This window comes from Vipera berus, assembly GCF_964194415.1.
Source record: "Vipera berus genome assembly, chromosome: 1".
In the NCBI taxonomy this organism is placed as follows: domain Eukaryota; kingdom Metazoa; phylum Chordata; class Lepidosauria; order Squamata; family Viperidae; genus Vipera; species Vipera berus.
This window is the reverse complement of record NC_138202.1, coordinates 323,180,979-323,203,502: the sequence shown is the minus strand read 5'-3', so window position 1 is coordinate 323,203,502 and position 22,524 is coordinate 323,180,979. Positions and strand designations below refer to the sequence as shown.

Sequence of the window (22,524 nt, the reverse complement as noted above, 5' to 3'; positions counted from 1 at the left end):
AAATATTTGCAAAGTCTCCTAGACTTTCTTTGGAAAGAAAAGTGGCGAACCTTGGTCCCGTTTTGCAGGATCTGAAAATGCGACTCCTTTTTTCAGAATCGGCTGGTCTTTTCCCTGTGGTTTTGGACATCATTCAGCAATGCATCAGCCTCTCGCCCACTTCACAACCAACCTCGTAAAAGGGAGAATATCAAAAAAAATACCTGCCGATCAAAACTGGCAGCAGCAGCAACATACAGCTTTCCCGACTAATGGGCAAGGCAGAAATAAATCTCCACCTCCTCCCGTTTTGAGCTGAGCGCTCCGCTGCATGTTCCGCAATCAACAGAATGCCGAGAAGGCAACGAAAAGGCGGAGTTGGTTATTGAACAACTCGCAAGCTGGAGCGGCCCAGCTCCCGCCCAGCCCTCTAAACTCAACTATAGGCGGGGACAGAGCGAGGAGTCGCGGGCGCACGCGGAGCTGCAGTGCACTATCCGTGGTGCTGAACAGCCGCACTTCCTTTCCCAGCGGTTCTCCCATCACCGCGACCGAGCCGTACAAGAAAAGGAGGCGATCCTCCCACCCTCCACCCCCCCCAGCCATCATTCATGTTTGGGACTTACAACTGCATGTTACAGAAGGACTCCGAACTGCTGTGAATAAAAGGACATGGTGTGTGTTGGCTTATGATTAGATTCAAGGGAGACGAGGTTGGGGTTGTGAGCCTTGGCGTGGGTGGCCGGGACTTTACGAGCAAATGGCAAAATCAGAGCTACTCAAGCGGAGGTTGAAAGAAGAGTCCCAAGAAGGTAACTTCGCCTGAATCTAAAGAAAGGTTTAAAAAATGCTGAAGAGTATGCTTTGGCAAACTACATCTTATTTATTTCATTTCCTTTTCCCCCCTATATTGTCATCTATATGGAATGAACTGATATGGGGAAGGCTATGCTGGGAGGGGTGGGGGAGGTACGATATCTGTCTTGATAAATTTCACCCTCTCATTTTCACCCTGCTTTCTGCTATTTTCATGCTAAACTGCATATCCAGTGGTGATTGAATATATATGGACAGGCAATGTTTTCCCATTTTAATTCAGATTTACAAGAGACAGCAATAACTTTACTGAGGAGGGGAGGGAGGCAAGTAATATGCAGCACAAACAAATGCCGTCTTGAATATTTCAAACTTCCAAATCTTTTATTGAACAAATATCAATTGGAAGTGTTTAGAAAAAGAGAAAGTGAGTTTATTCAGTGGAGATCTAAATGAAGTTACATGGGTGTTGTCTCATTGATTCAGGTTTTTTCAGTCATGAAGCTGATGAATACTCATCTAGTTGAAATACACAGAAAATGGAAAACGCTTGTTAGATAAAGCTATATTTAAACTGATTTGTCCAACCAGCCTTTTCCATTTTCTGTGTGTTTGTCAAGTGGTGACATTTGACTAAATGTCCTGAGCATTTACTCTCCTTTTTATAAATTGTGTTGAATGCAGCTTTAGTGCTCAGTCTTTACCTAATGTAGCTTTCCAAGTGTATTCAATATATGAGAATGCTACTTGCATAGTGTTTAAAGGACTCAGAAAAGAAGAGCAGTGCTGGTGATACATAACTGAAGGAGATTCATTGCAAAGTCTGAGGCGAGCACGAAAACGAAATGATGGGAGGTGAAACGAATATTTGGCATCCTTTAGGAGGAGGAGTATCCTAGATTCTATTGGCCCTCTGTAGCATACATCAGCAACACTAATTTTGACTGATTTTTTTTCTCTCTCCACTAGACCTGGACGTCTTTGATCAGGATAAAGGCTAGACTACAAAGAACATGGCCAAGTGCAACTATCTGAGATGGGAGAGAAAACCTATTTCTTACAAGCTACAGCCAATGCTTGGAAGTGGGCTTCAGGGGCAACAGAATTCCCCAAGTAGTTCTATGAAAATTGATATACCTAGGCTGATGTGGGGGAGTTCAGTGGAATACCAGTTAATGGAGGTCTGCATTGACATAAGCATGATGAGCCAATACTCATGACTCAGAAGGGAAACCCTTCAAAAGAAGGATCTTTCCCCCCCCCCATTGAATGCTTTAACTGGGTAATATCTCCATGCCAGTCTCCCCAATGAGGTGTTGGTCATTCTCCATCACCTCTGTGGTGCTGAAATTTGGATGATGTCTATCAGGAGACTTAAAGGCTGCTGCTGCATGTCACATTTCAATGAGGACAATGGTAGGTTTGTCCTTTTAGCAGTACTCATTGTGGCATACCTGACTGCTGGAGCTACCATCTTCTCAGCCATTGAGAGCCCATCTGAAGCAGAAGCACAGCATCGTTGGAATTGGACTCTTCACAACTTTAGCCAGATCTTCAACATTAGTCTCCCTGAGTTGAAGGCCTTCTTAAGAAGCTATGAGGCAGCCATGGCTGCAGGTATTAGAGTAGATGCCCTCCGACCAAGATGGGACTTCACAGGAGCTTTCTATTTTGTGGGGACAGTGGTTTCAACAATAGGTAAGTCCTTCCTTCCTTCCTTCCTTCCTTCCTTCCTTCCTTCCTTCCTTTCCTTCTTCTTTCAAATACCTAATGTAGCCTTTCACAATTTGATATTCTCCAGAAAGTGTGAGAAAGTGTTGGACTAAAATCAGGGAGACCCAGTTTCAAGTTCACTCTTGGTCATGAAAACTCATTGGCCAAATTTAGGCCAGTCACTTTCCCTCAATCCCAAGGCTGTTGAAGAAAATGGAGGAGAAATTGCTATGTATGCTGCATTCAACTCCTTTAGCACAGGACAGATTATAAATCCAACAAATACATAAATGAAAATATTGACCATGCTGACTAAGAATTCTATTGACCATATATCTGGACATACTGTATCCTCTTATTTAAAACTGAATCATTTCACATTTTATTTTAGAATACTAATTGTGTAGTTGAAGAGACATAATCCACTAAACCATCTTTGTTCTCTCCCATTTCTCTCCCATCTTAAATGAAAGATTGAATGAATTTATTTCTGTTACATTTAAAAATACAAATCTATAAGTATTCATAATTAAATGTCACTAATTCAAATGGTTTACTTCAAAGACAATGGAAATAAATCTCAGTAATTCAAGATCTTCATATAGAGTATATTTAGAAGTAAACAGAAAGTTTTCCTAATCTAGTTTTCTCCAACTGCATTAACTCATTAGGATCAATACCATTGGCTGGAAATGCAAGAAATCGCTCCTCAGCACATGGAGGACTTCAGGTTAGGAAACAATGACAAAAACATACTTTGAATTTTGCTTTTTTTAAAAAGGGAAATAGTTATTCTTTTAAAGCCAAAGTGTCAAATCCATATTTTTTTATTCAAAATCACAGAGAAATAGCTACCCTATATTATTAAGTATACCAATGCAACAGTTTTTCTGAAAAGGGTATTTTCAGATATAAGATGAAAATCAGTATGCAAATCAGCCTTTAAAGCGAATAAAACTTTTTTAAAAATAATGCACAAATATATCCTTTTCTTTATTGCATCCAATGCCAATTAACCTCACACTACTATTGTACGAGAGCTGAAATGCACTTTTTGATAACATTCAAAAATGATGTGAAAGAAAACAATACAGTCAAAATACAAAGGAAGGCTCTACATGGGAAGGAGGAAACACATTAGGATATTTTTTGGCTTGGCTTTTTTTCTCATAGAACGCTCAGAACGGAGTTCCAGCACCTTTTTTGGATGGATCCTTGTAGGGTAGGCAAGGCGGGTTGTATGACATGTGTGAGTTCCGGCACCTTTTTCTTTTACAAAAAAAGCACTGAGTTAATATATTTGTGACCTTTCTTGATGACTTTAATTATTTTTCCAGAAAGAAACAAGATTTCAGTAACACACTATGTGCATGTTCCTTTCAAAGCTCAAGCAAACATAAACAGCTGGTATACTTTAATGAAGTAGAAAGGGCGAAGTTCAGAAGTGATGTTGTCTCTTTTTCTAGAAAGCTTTCCTAAGTTGCTATAGCAACTGAAGTTTGGAAAGTGATCTTAAAGTCAGGATGCCTCCATAGACAGAACTGGTCTTGCCACCGTGGGCAGTTAACTGTGTTTTATATCTGAAGCAAGAGTAGAGAGAGTGGGCTAAAATGGCCAGTTCCTCTTTCCTGCATTCCTGGTTTTGTGTCTGTTATCAATTTAATATTGCTTAAATAGTTCTGTATTTTTTGATGACATATTTAAAATCAGACTGAACTAGATAGCGAGTATAGATTCTATGGAAATTCCTTCAGAAGGAAATTTTATTCAGTACCAATGAATAGTACAGAATTTGGATTTTCTTCTTTGCCCCCATCACCACTTTCCATCCAGTGATAGGGAGTATGACATTTAACCTTGCATTTCATCAAAGTGAAGTAGAATTAAATGTCTATATTTAAAAGCAAGAACTGAATATGTCATAAAATGAGATATACATTACATTTTGAGGATTGCTAGGTTCCTTATATTTTAGTATCTTAGGAAAGTAGTAATGGTAAGAATTCTAAGAATTAATGTCCATAAATTACACAGAAAAATTTTACATGTTACATTTTCCATCTACATTTGATTGGTTAATTAGGTACATTAAATTAGTGTCAGTTTTTAGTGAACACATAGATTTCCTCCAGGACAATCTGTCCCCAGTCTGTTCTTCAGGTCTTCCAATAGCACACCCATCACTGCTGTAATTGAGGCCATTCACTTTGCTACTTGTCATTGTGTTCTCTTTCCTTCTACCTTTCCAAGCATTCCGCTGAGAGTTAAGTGATGCTAAAAGTGGTACATAAATGATACTTTGCTGGGTGGGGCCTTCTACCTTCTAGACAGAAATGTTTGTTATATTACAGAACTTGGTGTTATATTACCAATCACATAGTGGTGTACCAATAGATTCAGATTTACCTTCTGCCTATCCCTGTCCTAACTACCTACTGTACCTGGGAAGAGAATACTAGCAGATATGGCTGACTTTGTCACATACAGCTAACAAACTATTGAACCATGTTCTTTATTTTGTTCATAAAGAATACCACTTTATGAACTAGCATAATTGCTCACAATCTACTAGACCTTCTCCCATGACTTGTTCCCATAGTGGTAATCATAATTGCTTTTTTAAAAAATGTCAATACATTCTCCTTCACAAATAAAATAATAGACAGTGCTATTCTTTGAGATGTAAAGATTGGGAAATATTAGTATCGAAAGTTGCTTTCCCTGTCAACACTTCCCCTGGCCACACTTTTAACTTTAGCTTCTACTTTGTAGTACATATAGAAGAGGGTATTCCATTAAATCCACCTAAATATATAAATATTATGCTTATAGCATTAAAGGCACCTAGAGTCACCTCTGGCAAGATGGGCAGCATAAAAGTTTAAAAGTTGTTAAATCAAAACAGCAATTAATTCAGGGTGACGTTAGTATATGTATTGATTAACAAGAGTTTAGCAACCGCTTGTTAGCAGCTGCCTCTATCTTTATAAGAAGATATTATTTTCTAAAACCTCGTACTGTATTTCCCACCACTTTCCAGGGCATCCGCAAGGAAGGTAAAAAAGTGTCAAGATGGTTGGCACGGTTGCAAAATCAAAGCCTTATTCTTTTTATGCATGTTACATATAAAAGAATATGAGCCAGCAGTGTGCTGCAGCTGCCAAAAAAGCCAACACAGTGCTAGGCTGCATTAACAGAGGGATAGAATCAAGATCAAGTGAAGTACTAATACCACTTTACAATGCTTTGGTAGGGCCACACCTGGAATACTGCATCCAGTTTTGGTCACCACGATGTAAAAAAGATGTCGAGACTCTAGAAAGGGTACAGAGAAGAGCAACAAAGATGATTAGGGGGCTGGAGGCTAAAACATATAGGGAACGGTTGCTGGAATTGGGTATGTGTAGTTTAATGAAGAGAAGGGTGAGGGGTGACATGATAGCAGTGTTCCAATATCTCAGGGGCTACCACAAAGAAGAGGGAGTCAAGCTATTCTCCAAAGCACCTGAAAGCAGGACAAGAAGCAACAGATGGAAACTAGTCAAGGAGAGAAGCAACCTAGAACTAAGGAGAAACTTCCTGACAGTTAGAACAATTAACCAGTGGAACAACCTGCCTCCAGAGGTGGTGAATGCTCCAACACTGGAGGTTTTTAAGAAGAGACTGGACAGCCATTTGCCTGAAATGGTATAAGGTTTCCTGCCTGAGCAGGGGGTTGGACTAGATGACCTCCAAGGTCCCTTCCAACTTTATTATTATTATTATTATTATTATTATTATTATTATTATTATTATTATTATTATTATTATTATTATTATTATTATTATTATTATTATTATTATTATTATTAACGTTTTAATTGCACAAAGCTGCCATCTAGACTTTATTTTTTAACTCTTACACCCTATGTCCTCTGACAGGCCTGAGCACTTTCCTCTTAACAATTATATTGAAAAAGGAAAGTTTTTTCAGTGCAACCTTTGGTCTCATTTAAGTCAAGAGAACACATCTTTGAATTCTTCCCTAACACCCACAGGACTGTGAAGTGGATGATAGATCACTTCTGAAGTGATGTGGGAGCGAGCATATTGGGTTAAGGCCAAGGATAAATGTATTTAAATCTCATGTCAACAATCAATTTCACTAGGTGACCTAGGTCCAGTCATCCATTATAAGTGGTGAAGAGTACCATTTGTACTAGTCTGAGTTGCTAGGAGAATGATTACAATAAAATGAAAATAATTGTTGGATCCAGCTCTAAAACCTTCCTCAGTTTTGAATCAGATAGTTGCAAATTATCTTTCTGGCTTTTTACCCTAGGGAACTTCTTTTAACACCACTTTGCAACAGAGAGACTTTTCTCCCCCCCCTCCCCATTTATATATTTCTTTTTCCACTTTACTTCTAGATCTTTTTCTTTTGCACAGCAACCAGCACTACCAGATACTGAGTTAACAGTGTACAACAGGGGTGTCAAACTCAATTTCATTGAGGGCCGCATCAGCATTGTGGTTGCCCTCAGGGGGCCAGGTGGGTATGACCATGGTGGGCGTGGCCTACTGGGTGAGCGTGGCTAGAGTGCATATGGCCTACTGGGTGAGCATGGCCAGCTCTACATTGTTCGCATCAAGGGTGCCTATGGGGGCCTGGGCAGGAGTGGGACAGATCTGAGGGTCTCTGGCAGAAGGAGGGTCTCTGGGCCAGGGCCAAGGTAGCGGGGGCCGTTCCCTCACTGTTTCCAGGATGGCTTCGTGGGCCACATGAAACCACTTCGTGGGCCGGATCCGGTCCCCGGGCCTTGTGTTTGACCTGTCTGGTGTACAATATCTTCTTCTTGAGAAAGTCTGAGAATTGTAGTGTTGAGCAAGCCAGCAGAAACTCTGCACCAAGTTACAATTCCTTGGTATAGTTGAGTGAGAAGGAGCAGCTTCCTCAGCTTTAATTGGGTTCAGTCATCCACACCATCCAGTGAGGAGAAGGATAGAAGTGACAGAAGTTCTAACAAGAAGCAGCCATCTTTGGTACCCGTATTTATCCTTGGCCTTAACCCAATATGCTCGCTCCCACCTCACTTCAGACGTGATCTATCATCCACTTCACAATCCTGTGGGTGTTAGGGAAGAAATCTAGAAAATACCTCTGACTCAAAAGGCAATATAGGATCCTACAATTTATTTATACAGTAAATATAAATAACACAAACAGAAGGCATAAAGGAACTGATACAACCATATAATCATGAGAAGTCTATTGCTGCTTGTATTACTATTCAGTGGACTTTTCTTAAATGTCAATTTTTGATTAAAAGAAAAAGAACTGAATGAACCCCTCAACCCACCATTTGTACCACAGCAACATGCAGCAGTTTTTGTAAATTAATGCTTCCTGGAATATGCTCCACTAAAACTAAAAGGCACTTTTGCAGCTCCCAAAAGATTTGCTCATTCAATGCAACAATGGTTGCACATTAACTGAAATGTGCTGCTACTAATAGCTATTCAAAGGAAGCAGCCAATTCAACTGAAAGGTGAATTCTGCAGTATATTCCAATTTAAAGGAAAGGCAAGGAAGATTAAAAGAAGGTCAGTCAATCACTGGCTATTTGGAATGACTCCATCGCATTTTTATTTTATTCCACACTTCCCATTTTCCTGATTTCCTGATCAGAAAATAGTAATTGCTTTAATAGATTAGCCTGAAATGTTATCATTTCCACACTGGAAAGGGAATAATTTCAGAGTGCTAATATTGTTAGTTAATGGTTGTATCAGAGTATTACGGTGATTTTAATTGTTAGTTGTTTTTGATGCATGTCATTTTTTTGTTATCATTTTAAACTTTATTGCGAATGTTTACATTTTATGTTAAACTGGGATTCTATAATTTGCCCCAAATATGTTCATATTTAGTAATATAAAAGCTTTACTATACAAAGTATACAAAGCAATAAATAAATAAACAGACCTTTTCTTCTAAGGGTTCCTCCATAAAATATAATCACAATAGGTTGCCAGCACTCAGGAGAAATCTTGTCACACATCCTAAATTTACCTGGAGAAGTTTTAGCTATTTTACCAAAACTTCTCCCTTCAGCTCAGCTCTAGAAAAATACAACGGAAAGTTCTTTCTTCTTGAAGTCTAGAATTGCAGAATTTAACATACCTTGTGATGATCCTGAATAGCTATCTAAATATGTAGTCTTACACACACATACAAAAGTAATGGGATATTTCTTTATAAAACCAAATCTATAGGTAGTACAACTAGTTTCTAATTATCTCTTGAATAATCTCTAGGGTTTTACTCACGCTCACCTTAGAGCAGTTGGTTAGTAATAAATGAGTTAGGCATCCTATTTGAATATTCATTTGTAAGCTCTTCTTATATTTCTTCTTTATCCTTCAATGAACATTTATTTTCGGTTTTGCATGAAAGTAAGTGTAAGCCAGTCTAATTGTTGCTTTGCCCAGTCAAGGATAATGATTTATTACTGATATCCTAGGTCTAGACAGCCAATCAAAAATTATATTGGGGCTCAAACCTACCTTCCTTTGATGGAATAATAAAGGCGCACTGTGGTTTTCATCTGTTCTGCTTTTTTTGTAAATAATGTTACATAGGAAACAGTCTTTGGGAAACAATTTTGAATTTCATGTATTCAGGACTCTCAGTATGCATTGTTACCAGATGCTTTGCTGGACACCATTAAGCTAAACAACAAACAAGGGTGAGGGAGCACTCTATTTCAGCATTTTGTTTCCAATGTTAGTTAGGCCTTCTCTTCTAATCTTCTAGATGTGTTGGATAACAGCCTTGGGATGATGTGATCAGTGGCCCAATAACAGGAGCATGCCAGACTGAATAAGATTGGGCTAGTCAGATAACTCTAGGTGCTCAGAAAGAGGACCTGAAAGTACAGTAATAGTCTTTCATTCTGTCTACAATAGTTAATATTCAAAGCACTTTATGCCATTCTGTTTCCCTGTGTTCTTCTCTTTCTTAAACAATAGCTACTGAAAATACATAGTCTTTATTGGGTCATTGTGCACACCTCTCTATCTCTTAGGCATTTGTTCATAGTTCTGCAAATCTTGGAGTGGAATCTTATTTGAATCCTGCTGACCCTGTCCACAAGATATTGATTAATGGCCCTCCAAGAATTGCAGAAGTTAACACCTTATTCTCATTAGTATGTTGTGTCATTTTGACCACACAGGTATGGCATTCACAACCTGAACTTTACAAGCAGAAGGAATGGTGATTAGAATCTATAAATATGTAGGGATTTCATTGAAATTGTTCATATATCATATATCTGCTGGCTGGAGAATTCTGGGAGTTGAAATCCATGTAACTTCAAGTTGTCAAGCTTGAAAAACACTGTTACAGATTCATTGCCATTGATATACAATGAACTTTCTTTTTTATCCACCTAAAATGCTGGAAGTTGTCCCCTCTTTTAGGAATTCTAATTCTGTGTTACCAGATGTATGGGATATGAAACTCCCAATTTTTGCATTGATTTGGAGTTCTAGGAATTGCTGAGCAACCTTATGAAGAGGGCACTAGATTAGTAAAGGTTGTTGCACCACATTTTATGTGAAGTACTTTTAAGCCTTTTGAGGGAGTCCAAGTCAGGAACAGATTCCACAACTCTGGCTGGTACTTGAAGGAGAAAATCCCCAGCAGAGGTGATGAGCGAAGACCACACAATCTGCTTGAGCCAAGTTTATTGAATTATGCAGGGACACAAAAAAGGGTTCTACCCACTGAGGGGAAAAAGCAAAAGCTTATTTAGTGACCTTGTTTACATGAAAAAACAATATCCCACCTTCTTGGCAGTCCCCACTCCTTAGCCATAGAATTCCTCTTTGTATCAACCCTATATTTTTAGCCATTGGCTTTGTTTTGTCAGCAAGGTTTCAGTAAATGTCGTCAAAAGGCATCAACTTCACCTTTACCAGTAACTGATCTCTGGATTTGCAATATAAACTATTTTATATTTTTACTATTTTGATAATGTTGAAGCATACAGTACCTGAAACCATTTTGTTGGGCCAAACTTCTCTTGGTTGATTTTTCTCCTTCACACTAAATTTTATTGTTACAGACTATAGCAACAGAATCTTGAAAGTCTGAGTCTCCACTTCTTTCTCTTTTATACTCCAGTAAATTAGGGAGGAGTCAGTTTTACTTTCTTTTCCATGCTATCTTTACTTCTCAGCAGGGCTTTTTTTCTCATAGAACGCTCAGAACGGAGTTCCGGCACCTTTTTTGGATGGAACCTTGTAGGGTAGGCAAGGCGGGTTGTATGACATGTGTGAGTTCCGGCACCTTTTTCTTTTACAAAAAAAGCACTGCTTCTCAGCTTAAACCATGTTTTTGTAACTGCCATTTCTGCCTTCTTAGGTAATGCTCTTTGGCAGAAGAGATGTCTCTGAGCAATGATATGGAGTATTCATCTATTGCAAAACTCCAAGACTTCCAACTAAAACTGGACATTATGATTCTGTCTTGTGAATTCTTTATTTCCATTAGCAGGTCCAATTCAAAATCTTGGCTTCAGCCAATAAAGCGTCATATGATGTGGGTTCTGGATAATAAAGGTAAAGATAAAGTTTCCCCCGCATATGTGTGCTAGTCATTTCCAACTCTAGGGGCTGGTGCTCATCTCCGTTTCAAAGCCGAAGAGCCAGCGTTTGTCCGAGGACGTCTCTGTGGTCATGTGGCTGGCATGACTAGACGCCAAAGGTGCACGGAACACTGTTACCTTCCCACCTTAGTGGTCCCTATTTTTCTACTTGCATTTTTACGTGTTTTTGAACTGCTAGGTTGGCAGAAGCTGGGACGAGTAACAGGCGCTCACTGCTACGTGGCACTCGGGATTCGACCTGCCAAACTGCTGATCTTCTGATCGACAAGCTCAGCGTCCTAACCCACTGAGCCACCACGTCCCTTATTCTGGATAATAGAGAACCCCATGATAAGATTGTCCCTAAGTGGCCTCTCTCTGTTGACCAAGTTCAAGGGATTCCTCAAAGAGCTCTAGGAGATGAAGCAGCAGAAGAGACAATGGTAGAGAATTTGTACTGGTAAAGAAAGAGCAGAAGTGAATTTGATTGAGCATGGAGATCTCTGTCTGAGCTTACACTATGGCAATAAGAACAGAAAAGCTTTTTTTTTGTTTGCCCTAATTGCTACGGTAGACTATGCCACCACTATTTACTCTAACTTACTTGCTTTTACGTGGTGAGGCACAAGATCATTCTGAGAATCACTATGGAATATGCATACTGGCAAAATTGCTTAATTAGGCTCGGATTTGGAGTCTGTATGGAAGAGATCTGAGGAGGGGAAAGAGATAGCATCTTGCAAGGGTATATGAGATTCATTTCAGCTTCTTAATTCTTAATTCTGAGGAAGATTATGAAATGAGCTTCCTCACTAGTGAGCTTGGCCAACTCGGCTCTTTCATGAAGCTCAGGAAGGGAGGAGTTGCAAAGGTGGTCAATCTTAGGAAAAGCAGAGCTGACCTGAAGGACTCTTAAACTCTTAAAGATGTTTTCCCTGTACATGGCCATATTGAAGAAAGGTGATGCAGCTTGTGACCTTCCCTTTTTAGAGAATTATACCTCTCTTGTCTTTCAGACTTGTAGGCAGCCTTGGATATCATTGATCCTGGTACCCTTCTGGAATGCCTGTGTGTTTGGGAGTTTATAGTAGTTTGCTATTCCCTAGCCAGCTGGTTTCTATTCACTTGTTTTAGTTTCTGCATTCATACTAAATTTTATTCAACATATATACCTATTAATTTCTAATTTCTATTGGAATATATTTTAATGTATTGCCTATTATTCATGTTATAAATAGAACTGTGTAATAGTGAAATCTGTTTCATGAGGAACTCTAGGAACAAAGCAAACAAATAATGGATTAGCCAGTAGCACCAAAGATCACTGAAAACGTACTTTTGCTAATGAAGCGCAAGAAAAGTCTATTTTAAAGTCTAAAGAGTAATTTTGCTAGAATGTAATCAAAACCTTTAAGGAATCCTACCAGATATTTTTACTAACTAAAATATTATTGACAAATTGAGATAATGATGAACAGTTACAAAATTATGTTTTGACAATCCTGAGAGAGAGAGAGAGAGGAGAGAGAAAGAAGACAACCGTCTGCTGTTCTATTGTTTTGCGAGCTCCTGCAAGTGTTTTTACCAATCAAGAAATTCATCCCTCAGATGCAAAATATGTTGATGATTATGATTTTGCTCATTAATATTATATCATTATTATATTCTTAACACTGCATAATTCATTTCTGTTTTTCAGCTAGATACATTTATGGCCCAGGGATGCATACTGTAAGTTAATTCCAACTAAAATAAGAGACCTGATAGTACCGCAGTAGTTAATAGCTCTACGAAAACGATCAAAATGTGTTGGTTTTATACCAAAACACATAGCACCAAACTCTCAAAACAATGTCATGTCATATTGAGGATTTTATGCAAATCCTCATATTGACAAAGACAAAGTAGTCCTGGATTATAATACATATCTAATCTAGGATTTTTTTTGTGTGGGGAGAGAGAGGAATCTCTAATGGTATGATTTGGCTGACATTCCCGCCTCCTATTCTTTTTTTGACCCTTATTCACCTCCATTTACCCCCATCATAGAAGAATGACAACTACGATGACAACAGAACCAAAATGCTCAAGAAAGACTCTTTCACTAGTCCTTCATATTACATGGATGGGAAAAGGTTGGGCTTTGCTCCCTGACATGGCTGACTGAGAGACATTACAAAAATGACCTCTTAGGGTTATTTCACTGGATCACTTTATCTGGGTAAAAGTGTTTGCATGGTATACTAGCCCTATCTCTTCACCTAGTCAAATGTGCCATGTAAACAGGACTGTACTATATTTCATTTTGATAGAGGAGGGATCCGCATTTCCCCTCCCCTCAGTGCAGGTGCAGTTCTTCCATCAATAGATGGAAGAACTGCATGGTATTTGGAAGTTGACTGAAAGTGGGTAGTTCTGTAGCATGAAGCAAGCCTGAGGCAAATATACCCTACTCTCCCTCTATTTCACACACTCGCTTGCAAATTTATGTACTTCCTTCTTACTCACACATATAGAAAATACCAGACTTCTCCCAAAAATATTGTGTAGAAAGTGAGAAGCTTTCTAAGCAACAGTGCCTGTTCAAATAGCCAGGAGAGATGTTTAAAGATCATGAAAATGGAGATTTATCCCCATATCACTTTAATTTGTGTTTGGTTACTGGTGTTATTTCGCTACCTAATTACTACATTTTAAGTCACTTGATTCTCATCAACTCCCAACATTATTTAAAATTTGAAAATAAATATTCATTTTGCAATGCTACACACTGAAAGGTTTTATTTACCCCTCATTCATACATGAGTTTGTCCACTTGTAACCACTATAACTGCTCCTACCACAGTCAAGTGTTTCAGTATGTTGTCCTGTGGCCCAAATGTATAGAAGAACAAAAAATGTTGCAGCCTGGTTTGTGAATTCCCCTTGCAACGGTCCTGTGAGATATCTTTGTGCCCTCTTGCTGGTAGAGCCAGCCAGTCTTCCTTACTCAGTGCCAGTGAAATGCTGGTTGAAGCTATGGACACTTCCTGTATTCTTTTAAATGTTTCTCAGCATAGTGGTGTCCGCTGCCCAGAAACACTGTGAGAAAATGAAGAAGGAAACACAGAGTAAAAGAGAAAGAGATGTTAATGACATTACATCCACGTGATCCTAGCATTTTCCTGACCATAGTAATATTGGGCCTAACAAGACATATTTCTACCTGACCATAAAGACTGATTCTAGGAGAATATATCTTTTCAAAATCAATTTATTAACATAAAGTTTACATCAGACTTGGAAAAGAATTCAAGTGAATGCTTTTGGTTTTGAAAACTGGTTTACTTAACCCCCTAAATTCCAGGGAAAAAAATGATGCTGATAAATATCTAAGCTTATTCCTTCTTTCCTGTTTCATCATTTTCAAAGGAGGCCACAAAGGTATATATGATTATTCCCCTATCTTCATAAAAATCCTATGGATTTACGTAGATTAAGCTAACAGAGAATAACAAGCTCCATAATAATAGAACCAGTTTTTCAGAAAAATGATGGGCAACCTTTCAAGTGGAAGCTTTGATTCCTGCACTGAGCTGGAGGCTGATAGCCTAAATGGCCCCTTTCAAAGCAATATTTGTTTCACATCTAATCATCTTCATAGATAGATGGAGATTTAAGTTGGGCCTTTTCTGATTCTCATCTGACACTCCAAGCTCTACAAAGTAGAAAAATCCCCCATTCTTGGTATCAATTTATACAGAAGATGAGCCCCTCAGGTTGGAAGGCGTCCAATATGCTACTGGGGAATAGCAGAGGGCCAGTACTAGTAGTGCCAGAAAGAATGAAGCGACAGGGCCAAAGCCGAAAGGACACTCAGCTGTGGATGTATCTGGTGGTGAAAGGAAAGCCCAATGCTGTAAAGATCTATTCCCCATAGGAACCTGGAATGTAAGATCCATGAATCAAGACAAGCTGGATGTGGTCAAATAAGAGATAACAAGACTAAACATCAACATCTTCGGAATCAGTGAACTAAAATGGACAGGAATGGGTGAATTTAATTCAGATGACCATCAGGTATACTACTGCTGACAAAAATCCCTCAGAAGAAATGGAGTAGCCTTCATAGTCAATAAAAGAGTAGGAAAAGCAATACTGGTATACAATCCCCAAAATAACAGAATGATCTCAGTGCGAATCCAAGGCAAACCAATCAATATCACAGTAGTCCAAGTCTACCCCCAAATCACTGGTGCTGAAGAGAATGAAATTGACTGGTTCTATGAAGCCCTACAGCACCTGATAGACAGAGTGCCTGAAGAATTATGGACGGAGGTTTGCAACATTGTACAAGAGGTAGCAACTAAAACCATCCCAAAGAAAAAGAAATGCAAGAAAGCAAAATGGCTGTCTTAGGAAGCTTTGCAAATAGCTGAGGAAAGAAGGGAAGCGAAAGGCAAGGGAGAAAGAGAAAGATACACCCTATTGAATGCAGAATTCCAGAGAATAGCTAGAAGAGATAAGAATGCCCTCTTAAATGAACAGTGCAAAGAAATAGGAAAAAAAATAGAATAGAGAGGAACAGAGATCTCTTCAAGAAAATTGAAGATGTTGCATGCAAAGATGGGCATGATAAAGGAACAAAATGGCAGGGACCTAATAGAGGCAGAAGAGATTAAGAGGTGGCTTCCGGTTCACGCGCGCAGCACTTCCGGATGTGCAGAAACAGTCTGCTTCCTGCCATCTGTTTCTTTCTTTTTTGGAGGACCCTGAAAAGGGTCAAAAATCGCCCTGGAGGGGTGGTTACCAAGAGGAGGACTTCCCTGTGATCGTGGAAGGGTGACAGCTCTCTGCTGGAATTCAGGATCATCTCCTTTGCCCTGAAGAAGAGACCGGCCATAAAGATGGCTGATCACTAAGCCACACCCTGCCGAAAGCCAAAAGCACTACCTAGCACTAAGAAGCAATCTGGAGAACCTCGGTGAGCTTTTACCTTTTCTATTCCCTTAACCATTTTCCTGTGGGACTTTCCTGAAAATCTCCTTCCCCATTTTTTGAGAAAACGGTGAATATCTACTTTGGGAACAAATCTTAAAGCCTCAAAGTTACAAAAGAAACTCAATTAATTTAGCAAAGAAATTAAACAATTTCATCTGTATTTACTAAAAAACTTCTATTTGTTGCTGGGGATCCACTATCCTATCTTCTCTCTGTGAATTAAGGAAAAAATGTGGACTAATCCTACAAAAGTTCTATATTAATTTGGGGGGGAAAAGAAAAGAAAATTCTTGCATTGCATGTTATATGTTATTGATGACATCTTGTGGCGAAACTTGGTACAGCAAGTAAATTTCCTTTTTCTGTTGTGAGAGCTGACTGAATAACAGAGCTGTCCTTGACACTATGCTTAAAGATAAGTGTGGGAACACCTAGCACTGAATACAACTCTTCAGGAGGTGGAAAATCTTTGACTATTATTAAAACAGCCTCCATGGTAGATTTAACTGCAAACAACAATGAAATGGATGAATACATCCCACCACTTGATTATAAACTGATACTGGACACGATTTTGGCAATGACAGAGCAAATTAAAGCCAAACTGCAAGAAAAATCTGACAACGTAAAGCCACCAAATCAAATTTTGACTTTAAATGAGGAAAAGATAATTCAAAACCAAATAGAAGTGTAAACTAACACTAAAATAGGAGATCTCAAAGAACAACAAAAGCAACCTACAGAAAACCTTAAAGTCCAAACTTTAATGGCAACTACAAAACTTACAAGCCAAAAAGCAACAGCACCTGAAGAAAGCAACACCAAGAGTGAAGACACTAAAGGCCTTCAAATACACTATATTGAGAATTCAATCAATCAAATGACAACCATAATACCAGCTACTACTTTCTACCTAACCCAGATAGAATTGGAAGAACAAAAAGATTTGACTGATTTAATGACAACTATCAACCATCAAAAACTGAATTATCAAAGCAAAAATACAATGGTTACAAAGGGGACATCTTCCTTGCAAAACTGACATTCGGATACGCTCCCTGGATTCAAATAAGGGGTATAGGAAGAAAGGAAGATACATTTGAGAATTTAAAGATGCCAAGAGGGAAGCATGATTGGCACAAAAGGAAGGCAAGAGTTAGATTTAAAAAACTGAACTTGTTTGTCTTTTGGGACTCCTAAAGATAGACTATAAAAATATCTTTCTATGGATTAAGGGGAATCTCTAAAAAATATAACTGATTTTACATTTAGCTTTTAGATCTGTAAAGGAAAACAAAAGTAAGCTTTTAGAATATAACTCCGAACTATATTATAGAAATAACATATCAAAAGATAGCATTTTAATAATTGATGTACAGTCAAGATGACTTATAGAATATTCAGTGGTTACTTTTGAACTATAGTATAGAATCTAGAATTTTATTTATAAAAGATAGTATTTTAATAATTGTTGAATGGTTAAGACAAAAAATATATTTCTAATAACTGGTGATTTGTTAAGATGAAAACTAGACTTTAATGGTAAAACATAAGAATGTTTTGTAATGAACAATGTAAGTTTTGTAGACAAAAGAATTATTCTCCTCAAAGAGAAAAAAAATCATATAAGCAAGAAACACCAATAAGAAAAAGAGATGAGAAGTATTTAACTTTGGAGACTAAATCTATATTATTATTATTATTATTATTATTATTATTATTATTATTATTATTATTATTATTATTATTATTATTATTATTATTATTATTATTATTATTATTATTATTAAGTTGGAAGGGACCTTGGAGGTCATCTAGTCCAACCCCCTGCTAAGGCAGGAAACCCTATACCATTTCAGACAAATGGCTGTCCAGTCTCTTCTTAAAAACTTCCAGTGTTGGAGCATTCACCACTTCTGGAGGCAGGTGGTTCCAATGGTTAGTTGTTCTAACTGTCAGGAAGTTTCTCCTTAGTTCTAGGTTGCTTCTCTCCTTGATTAGTTTCCATCCGTTGCTTCTTGTCCTGCTTTCAGGTGCTTTGGAGAATAGCTTGACTCCCTCTTCTTTGTGGCAGCCCCTGAGATATTGGAACACTGCTATCATGTCACCCCTCACCCTTCTCTTCATTAAACTACACATACCCAATTCCAGCAACCGTTCCCTATGTGTTTTAGCCTCCAGTCCCCCAATCATCTTTGTTGCTCTTCTCTGTACTCTTTATAGAGTCTCGACATCTTTTTTACATTGTGGTGACCAAAACTGGATGCAGTATTCCAGGTGTGGCCTTACCAAGGCATTGTAAAGTGGTATTAGTACTTCACGTGATCTTGATTCTATCCCTCTGTTAATGCAGCCTAGCACTGTGTTGGCTTTTTTGGCAGCTGCAGCACACTGCTGGCTCATATTTAAGTGATTGTCCACTAGGACTCCGAGATCTCTCTCACAGTTACTACTATCGAGCAAGGTACCACCTATACTATACCTGTGCATTTGATTTTTCCTGCCTAAATGTAGAACCTTACTTTTTTCACCATTGAATTTCATTTTGTTAGATAGTGCCCAGTGTTCGAGTCTGTCCAGATCCTCCTGTATCTTAAGCCTATCTTCTGGAGTATTGGCTATTCCTGCCAGCTTGGTGTCATCTGCAAATTTGATGAGTTCCCCATCTATCCCCTCATCCAAATCATTAATGAAGATAATGAAGAGCACTGGGCCCAGAACAGAGCCCTGGGGCACCCCACTACATACTTCCTTCCATGTAGATGCAGTTCCATTGAGGACCACACACTGACTACGGCCTGTCAGCCAGCTACGAATCCATCTGGTGGTGATGCTATCTAACCCACATTTTTCTATCTTATCAAGTAGTAGGTTGTCCAAGTAAATTATATCTACAGCATTCCTCTGGTCCACTAGTTTTGTCACTTGGTCAAAGAATGCAATAAGGTTTGTCTGGCATGATCTGTTTTTGACAAACCCATGTTGGCTTTTAGTGATAACTTTGTTCGCATCAAGGTGTTCGCTGATTTGTTGTTTGATTATCTTTTCCAGAATCTTCCCAGGTATTGAGGTCAGGCTGATAGGTCTGTAGTTTCCTGGATCTATTTTTTCCCTTTTTTGAAGATGGGAACTACATCAGCTCTCTTCCAGTCCTCTGGTAGTTCCCCAGTGCTCCAGGATCTTTGAAAAATATAGTTCAGTGGTTCTGAGATCACGTCTGCCAGTTCCATGAGAACCTTGGGGTATAATCCATCTGGTCCTGGTGATTTGAACTCGTCTAAGCTGGACAGGTGCTCACTTACCATTTTCTTGCCTATCTTAACTTGCGTTTCTATTCTGTTTTTTATGGCACTGGTTTGGGTAGGTTGGACTGTTTTTTCCCTTTGTGTAAAGACAGATGCAAAAAATGAATTAAATAGTTCTGCTTTCTCCCTATTGCTTGTCACCTTCTTGCCACTTTCACCCACTAATGGACCAATCATTTCCTTAACTTTTTTCTTGTTTTTTATATGTTGAAAGAAGCATTTTTTGTTATTATTGACTTTGGTCGCAAGCCTTAGTTCATTTTGAGCCTTAGCTTTCCTCACTTCATCTTTGCAGGCTCGGGCTATTTGCTGATATTCTGACTTGTCTAATTTGTATTTTGTATTTTGAAAATGAATTATTTTGCATTAATCATGAGAGGAGCCTGCTCCACTTACATATCCTGAAAGCTTTCTTCCTGTCAGTCGATCAGTAAAAAGAGCTCCCACTGAAATGATTGCAAACATGCCTTAAATCAAAATTAATCTGAGTAAGTTTGACATGACCCCTTCCTAATTATTAATTCTCAGAAGCTGTTACAAATGTAGTGACTTCCTATTCAAAGCTAGTCATCTCTCTCTTACTCATAATGACATCAAGAGTGGAAGTACACATGTCCAACCCAGTATCCATTGTCTGATAGTAACACAGAGTACAAGGAAAGAATCAGGTAAATGGTTGGAGAGATATTTAATCCCCACAACTCCTTCTCCATATTTGTCTCAATTATTAGTGAGAAACCCATTTCAATCTACCCATTCCATGCTATAAATGCATTTGCATAAATACACATTATGATAATATGCAAACACATTTGATAGTCATGTGATTTGTGAATTAATGTGCTGCTCCACTTAAATAATAATAAAAACTGGGGACACATTGGAATGCATTGTCAGCATTCCTTATTTTTCTTTCCATCAAGGTAACACAAATCCAATGGAATATTGTTGCCTATATGGTAAATGAATAATCTGTCTCTCATTATAACTCTTGTTTCATTTTACACTTATTATTTTGGCAAAGAGAACGTGATAATTGTAATTCTTGCTCCATTCTTAAAAGGCACAGATACTGAAAGGTGTCTCAACCAATCTTGACTGGGCTAAGAAGCTTAGATGAGTAGATTTAATTAGTATTTGGACAAATTATTATAGATAATCCTTGATTTACAACCACAATTGGGATCAGAATCTCTGTTGCTAAGCAAGGCAGTTGTTAACTGAATTGAGTGATTTTGTTTTACTTTTTTGCCACAGTTGGTAAGTACTCACATGGTTATTAATGCAAATCACCTGGTCATTAAACAAATCCAGCTTTTCCCATTGACTTACTTGTCGGAAGCCTGCTAGGAAGGTCACAAATGGCTATCGCATGACCCAGAATGCTACAACTATTGTAAATATATGCCAGTTGCCAAGTGCCCAAATTTTGATCACATAACTGTCTGGATGCTGCAATAGTCATAAATGTGAGAGCCAGTTTTTTCAGTATTGTTGTAACTATGAATGATTGCTAAACAAATGATTGTAAATCAAGAACTACTTGGATTAGGATTTATATTTGAACATCCAGAGAAATCCAGGGCTGTAGATTAAGCTTGAAAGTTTAAAAAAAAACTTGAGAAAAAGTCAGTGGAATATCAACTCCATATTATTGCCAAAACCCCATATGGACATGTCTATGAGCTGCATCTAAAGAAGCTTTCCATGTTTAATTGTCTACTGGCAACTACCGGGTCTTCCCTTCTGTGACCTGTAGTTAGGATTTTTCAGATGTCTCAACAATTCTGCCTTGTGCATACCTTTAGCATAATACTGTTAAAACTCATTAATAGAGACTTCTAAGGTGACAAAATAGATTTTTATCAAGTCACACCACAGGCAAGAATTTTGCACATCTGAATGCTGCTCTGGAAACTCACTGTTGATAGAAAAATAGAAAGAATGGGAAGAAGATGGACCTGAATTTTTCTTCCAAATGTGCTAACAGTATGGATGATAAAGTTTTCTCTGACAAGGAATTCTTTTAAAGTTGCTTTTTACCATCTCAGAATTCTCACTATCTCATTTTACATGCATGAGTAGATCGGGTCAAGAGACAATTTCAAATGTGTCTGTGTTTTGAAGTGATTTGTAGCTAGACTCCACAAACTGAATTAATAATCAGTCTGAAAATTACTCGCTCTTACCGACATATTTCTTGCACCAATCTTTGTTTAAAAAGAAAAAAGAAATATAATTACAAGGATTCAGCAAACATTTCCACCAACATACTGTGGGAAAGGTTGGCATACAAAACAATTTATAGGAAGTTATGAACTATAAGGCAGTATATTTATCATGAAGAATAATGAAGGATTTTTGCAATGATAGCAGAATCTTAAAAAGGAATTATAGCCGCATCATTTAAAAGAATATTGCTTTTGGTTTTATTCTGAAGTGTCCATCAGTCTAAGCCAAGAACAAAAAACAAAAAACCGGCAGGCAAAGAAGAAGAAAAATGAGATAGAAAAATGTTAAGTATTTGCATCTTTGCTTTCATGCATCTAGTAATACTAAGGGGAAAAATGGAATTGTAGAGAAAGTCACAATTGGTTTGAAAGAGAAAGGAAAGAAAGCTTGTATCAGCTTGTATTCCAGGCCCATCAATATTTTATCAATCAAAATAATGCTAAAAGAACTACAATTAAATACTATTAATTTGGGTTTCCAGCCCAAAAAACATTGCCTTTTTCATGATTGATAATTCCATTCTCTAAATGATTTTCCAAGCCATCCCACTATTAGTTAGCATTTGTGTCTATTAATCATATCCAGCCTCCATTATATTACTTTGGGAAATAGTTTTCTTTTCTTGTTTTCTAAAATTTAAAATAAGTTACTTCTAGAATCATACAGTTGAAAGGTAGTCAAAGATAATCTAAGCCAACACTCTCTGTAAAGGAACTGCTGCTAGAATACCTTAGTAAGGAGCAGAAATTCAATCTCTGGTTTAAAATATGTCTTGTGAAGGAGAAACCTCTAACTTTTGAGACAATTTTAATCATAAAATCTCAGTTCAGATTATCAAGAAATTCTTTCTAACATTTTCCTTATAT

The 22,524-nt window shown here is 38.0% G+C and overlaps 1 protein-coding gene across 1 annotated transcript in view; it reads left to right on the top strand.

Moving 5' to 3' along the window:
- Nucleotides 1-2,150: 2,150 nt before the first annotated feature.
- Nucleotides 2,151-22,524, top strand: part of KCNK12 (potassium two pore domain channel subfamily K member 12) — a gene marked incomplete at both ends in the record, with an annotated part of 49,348 nt that continues 28,974 nt past the window's right edge. Inside the window, one exon of the mRNA XM_081313965.1 lies at nucleotides 2,151-2,493. Within this exon, the coding sequence (XP_081170091.1) occupies nucleotides 2,151-2,493 (343 nt within the window). The remainder of the gene's footprint in view (nucleotides 2,494-22,524) is intronic.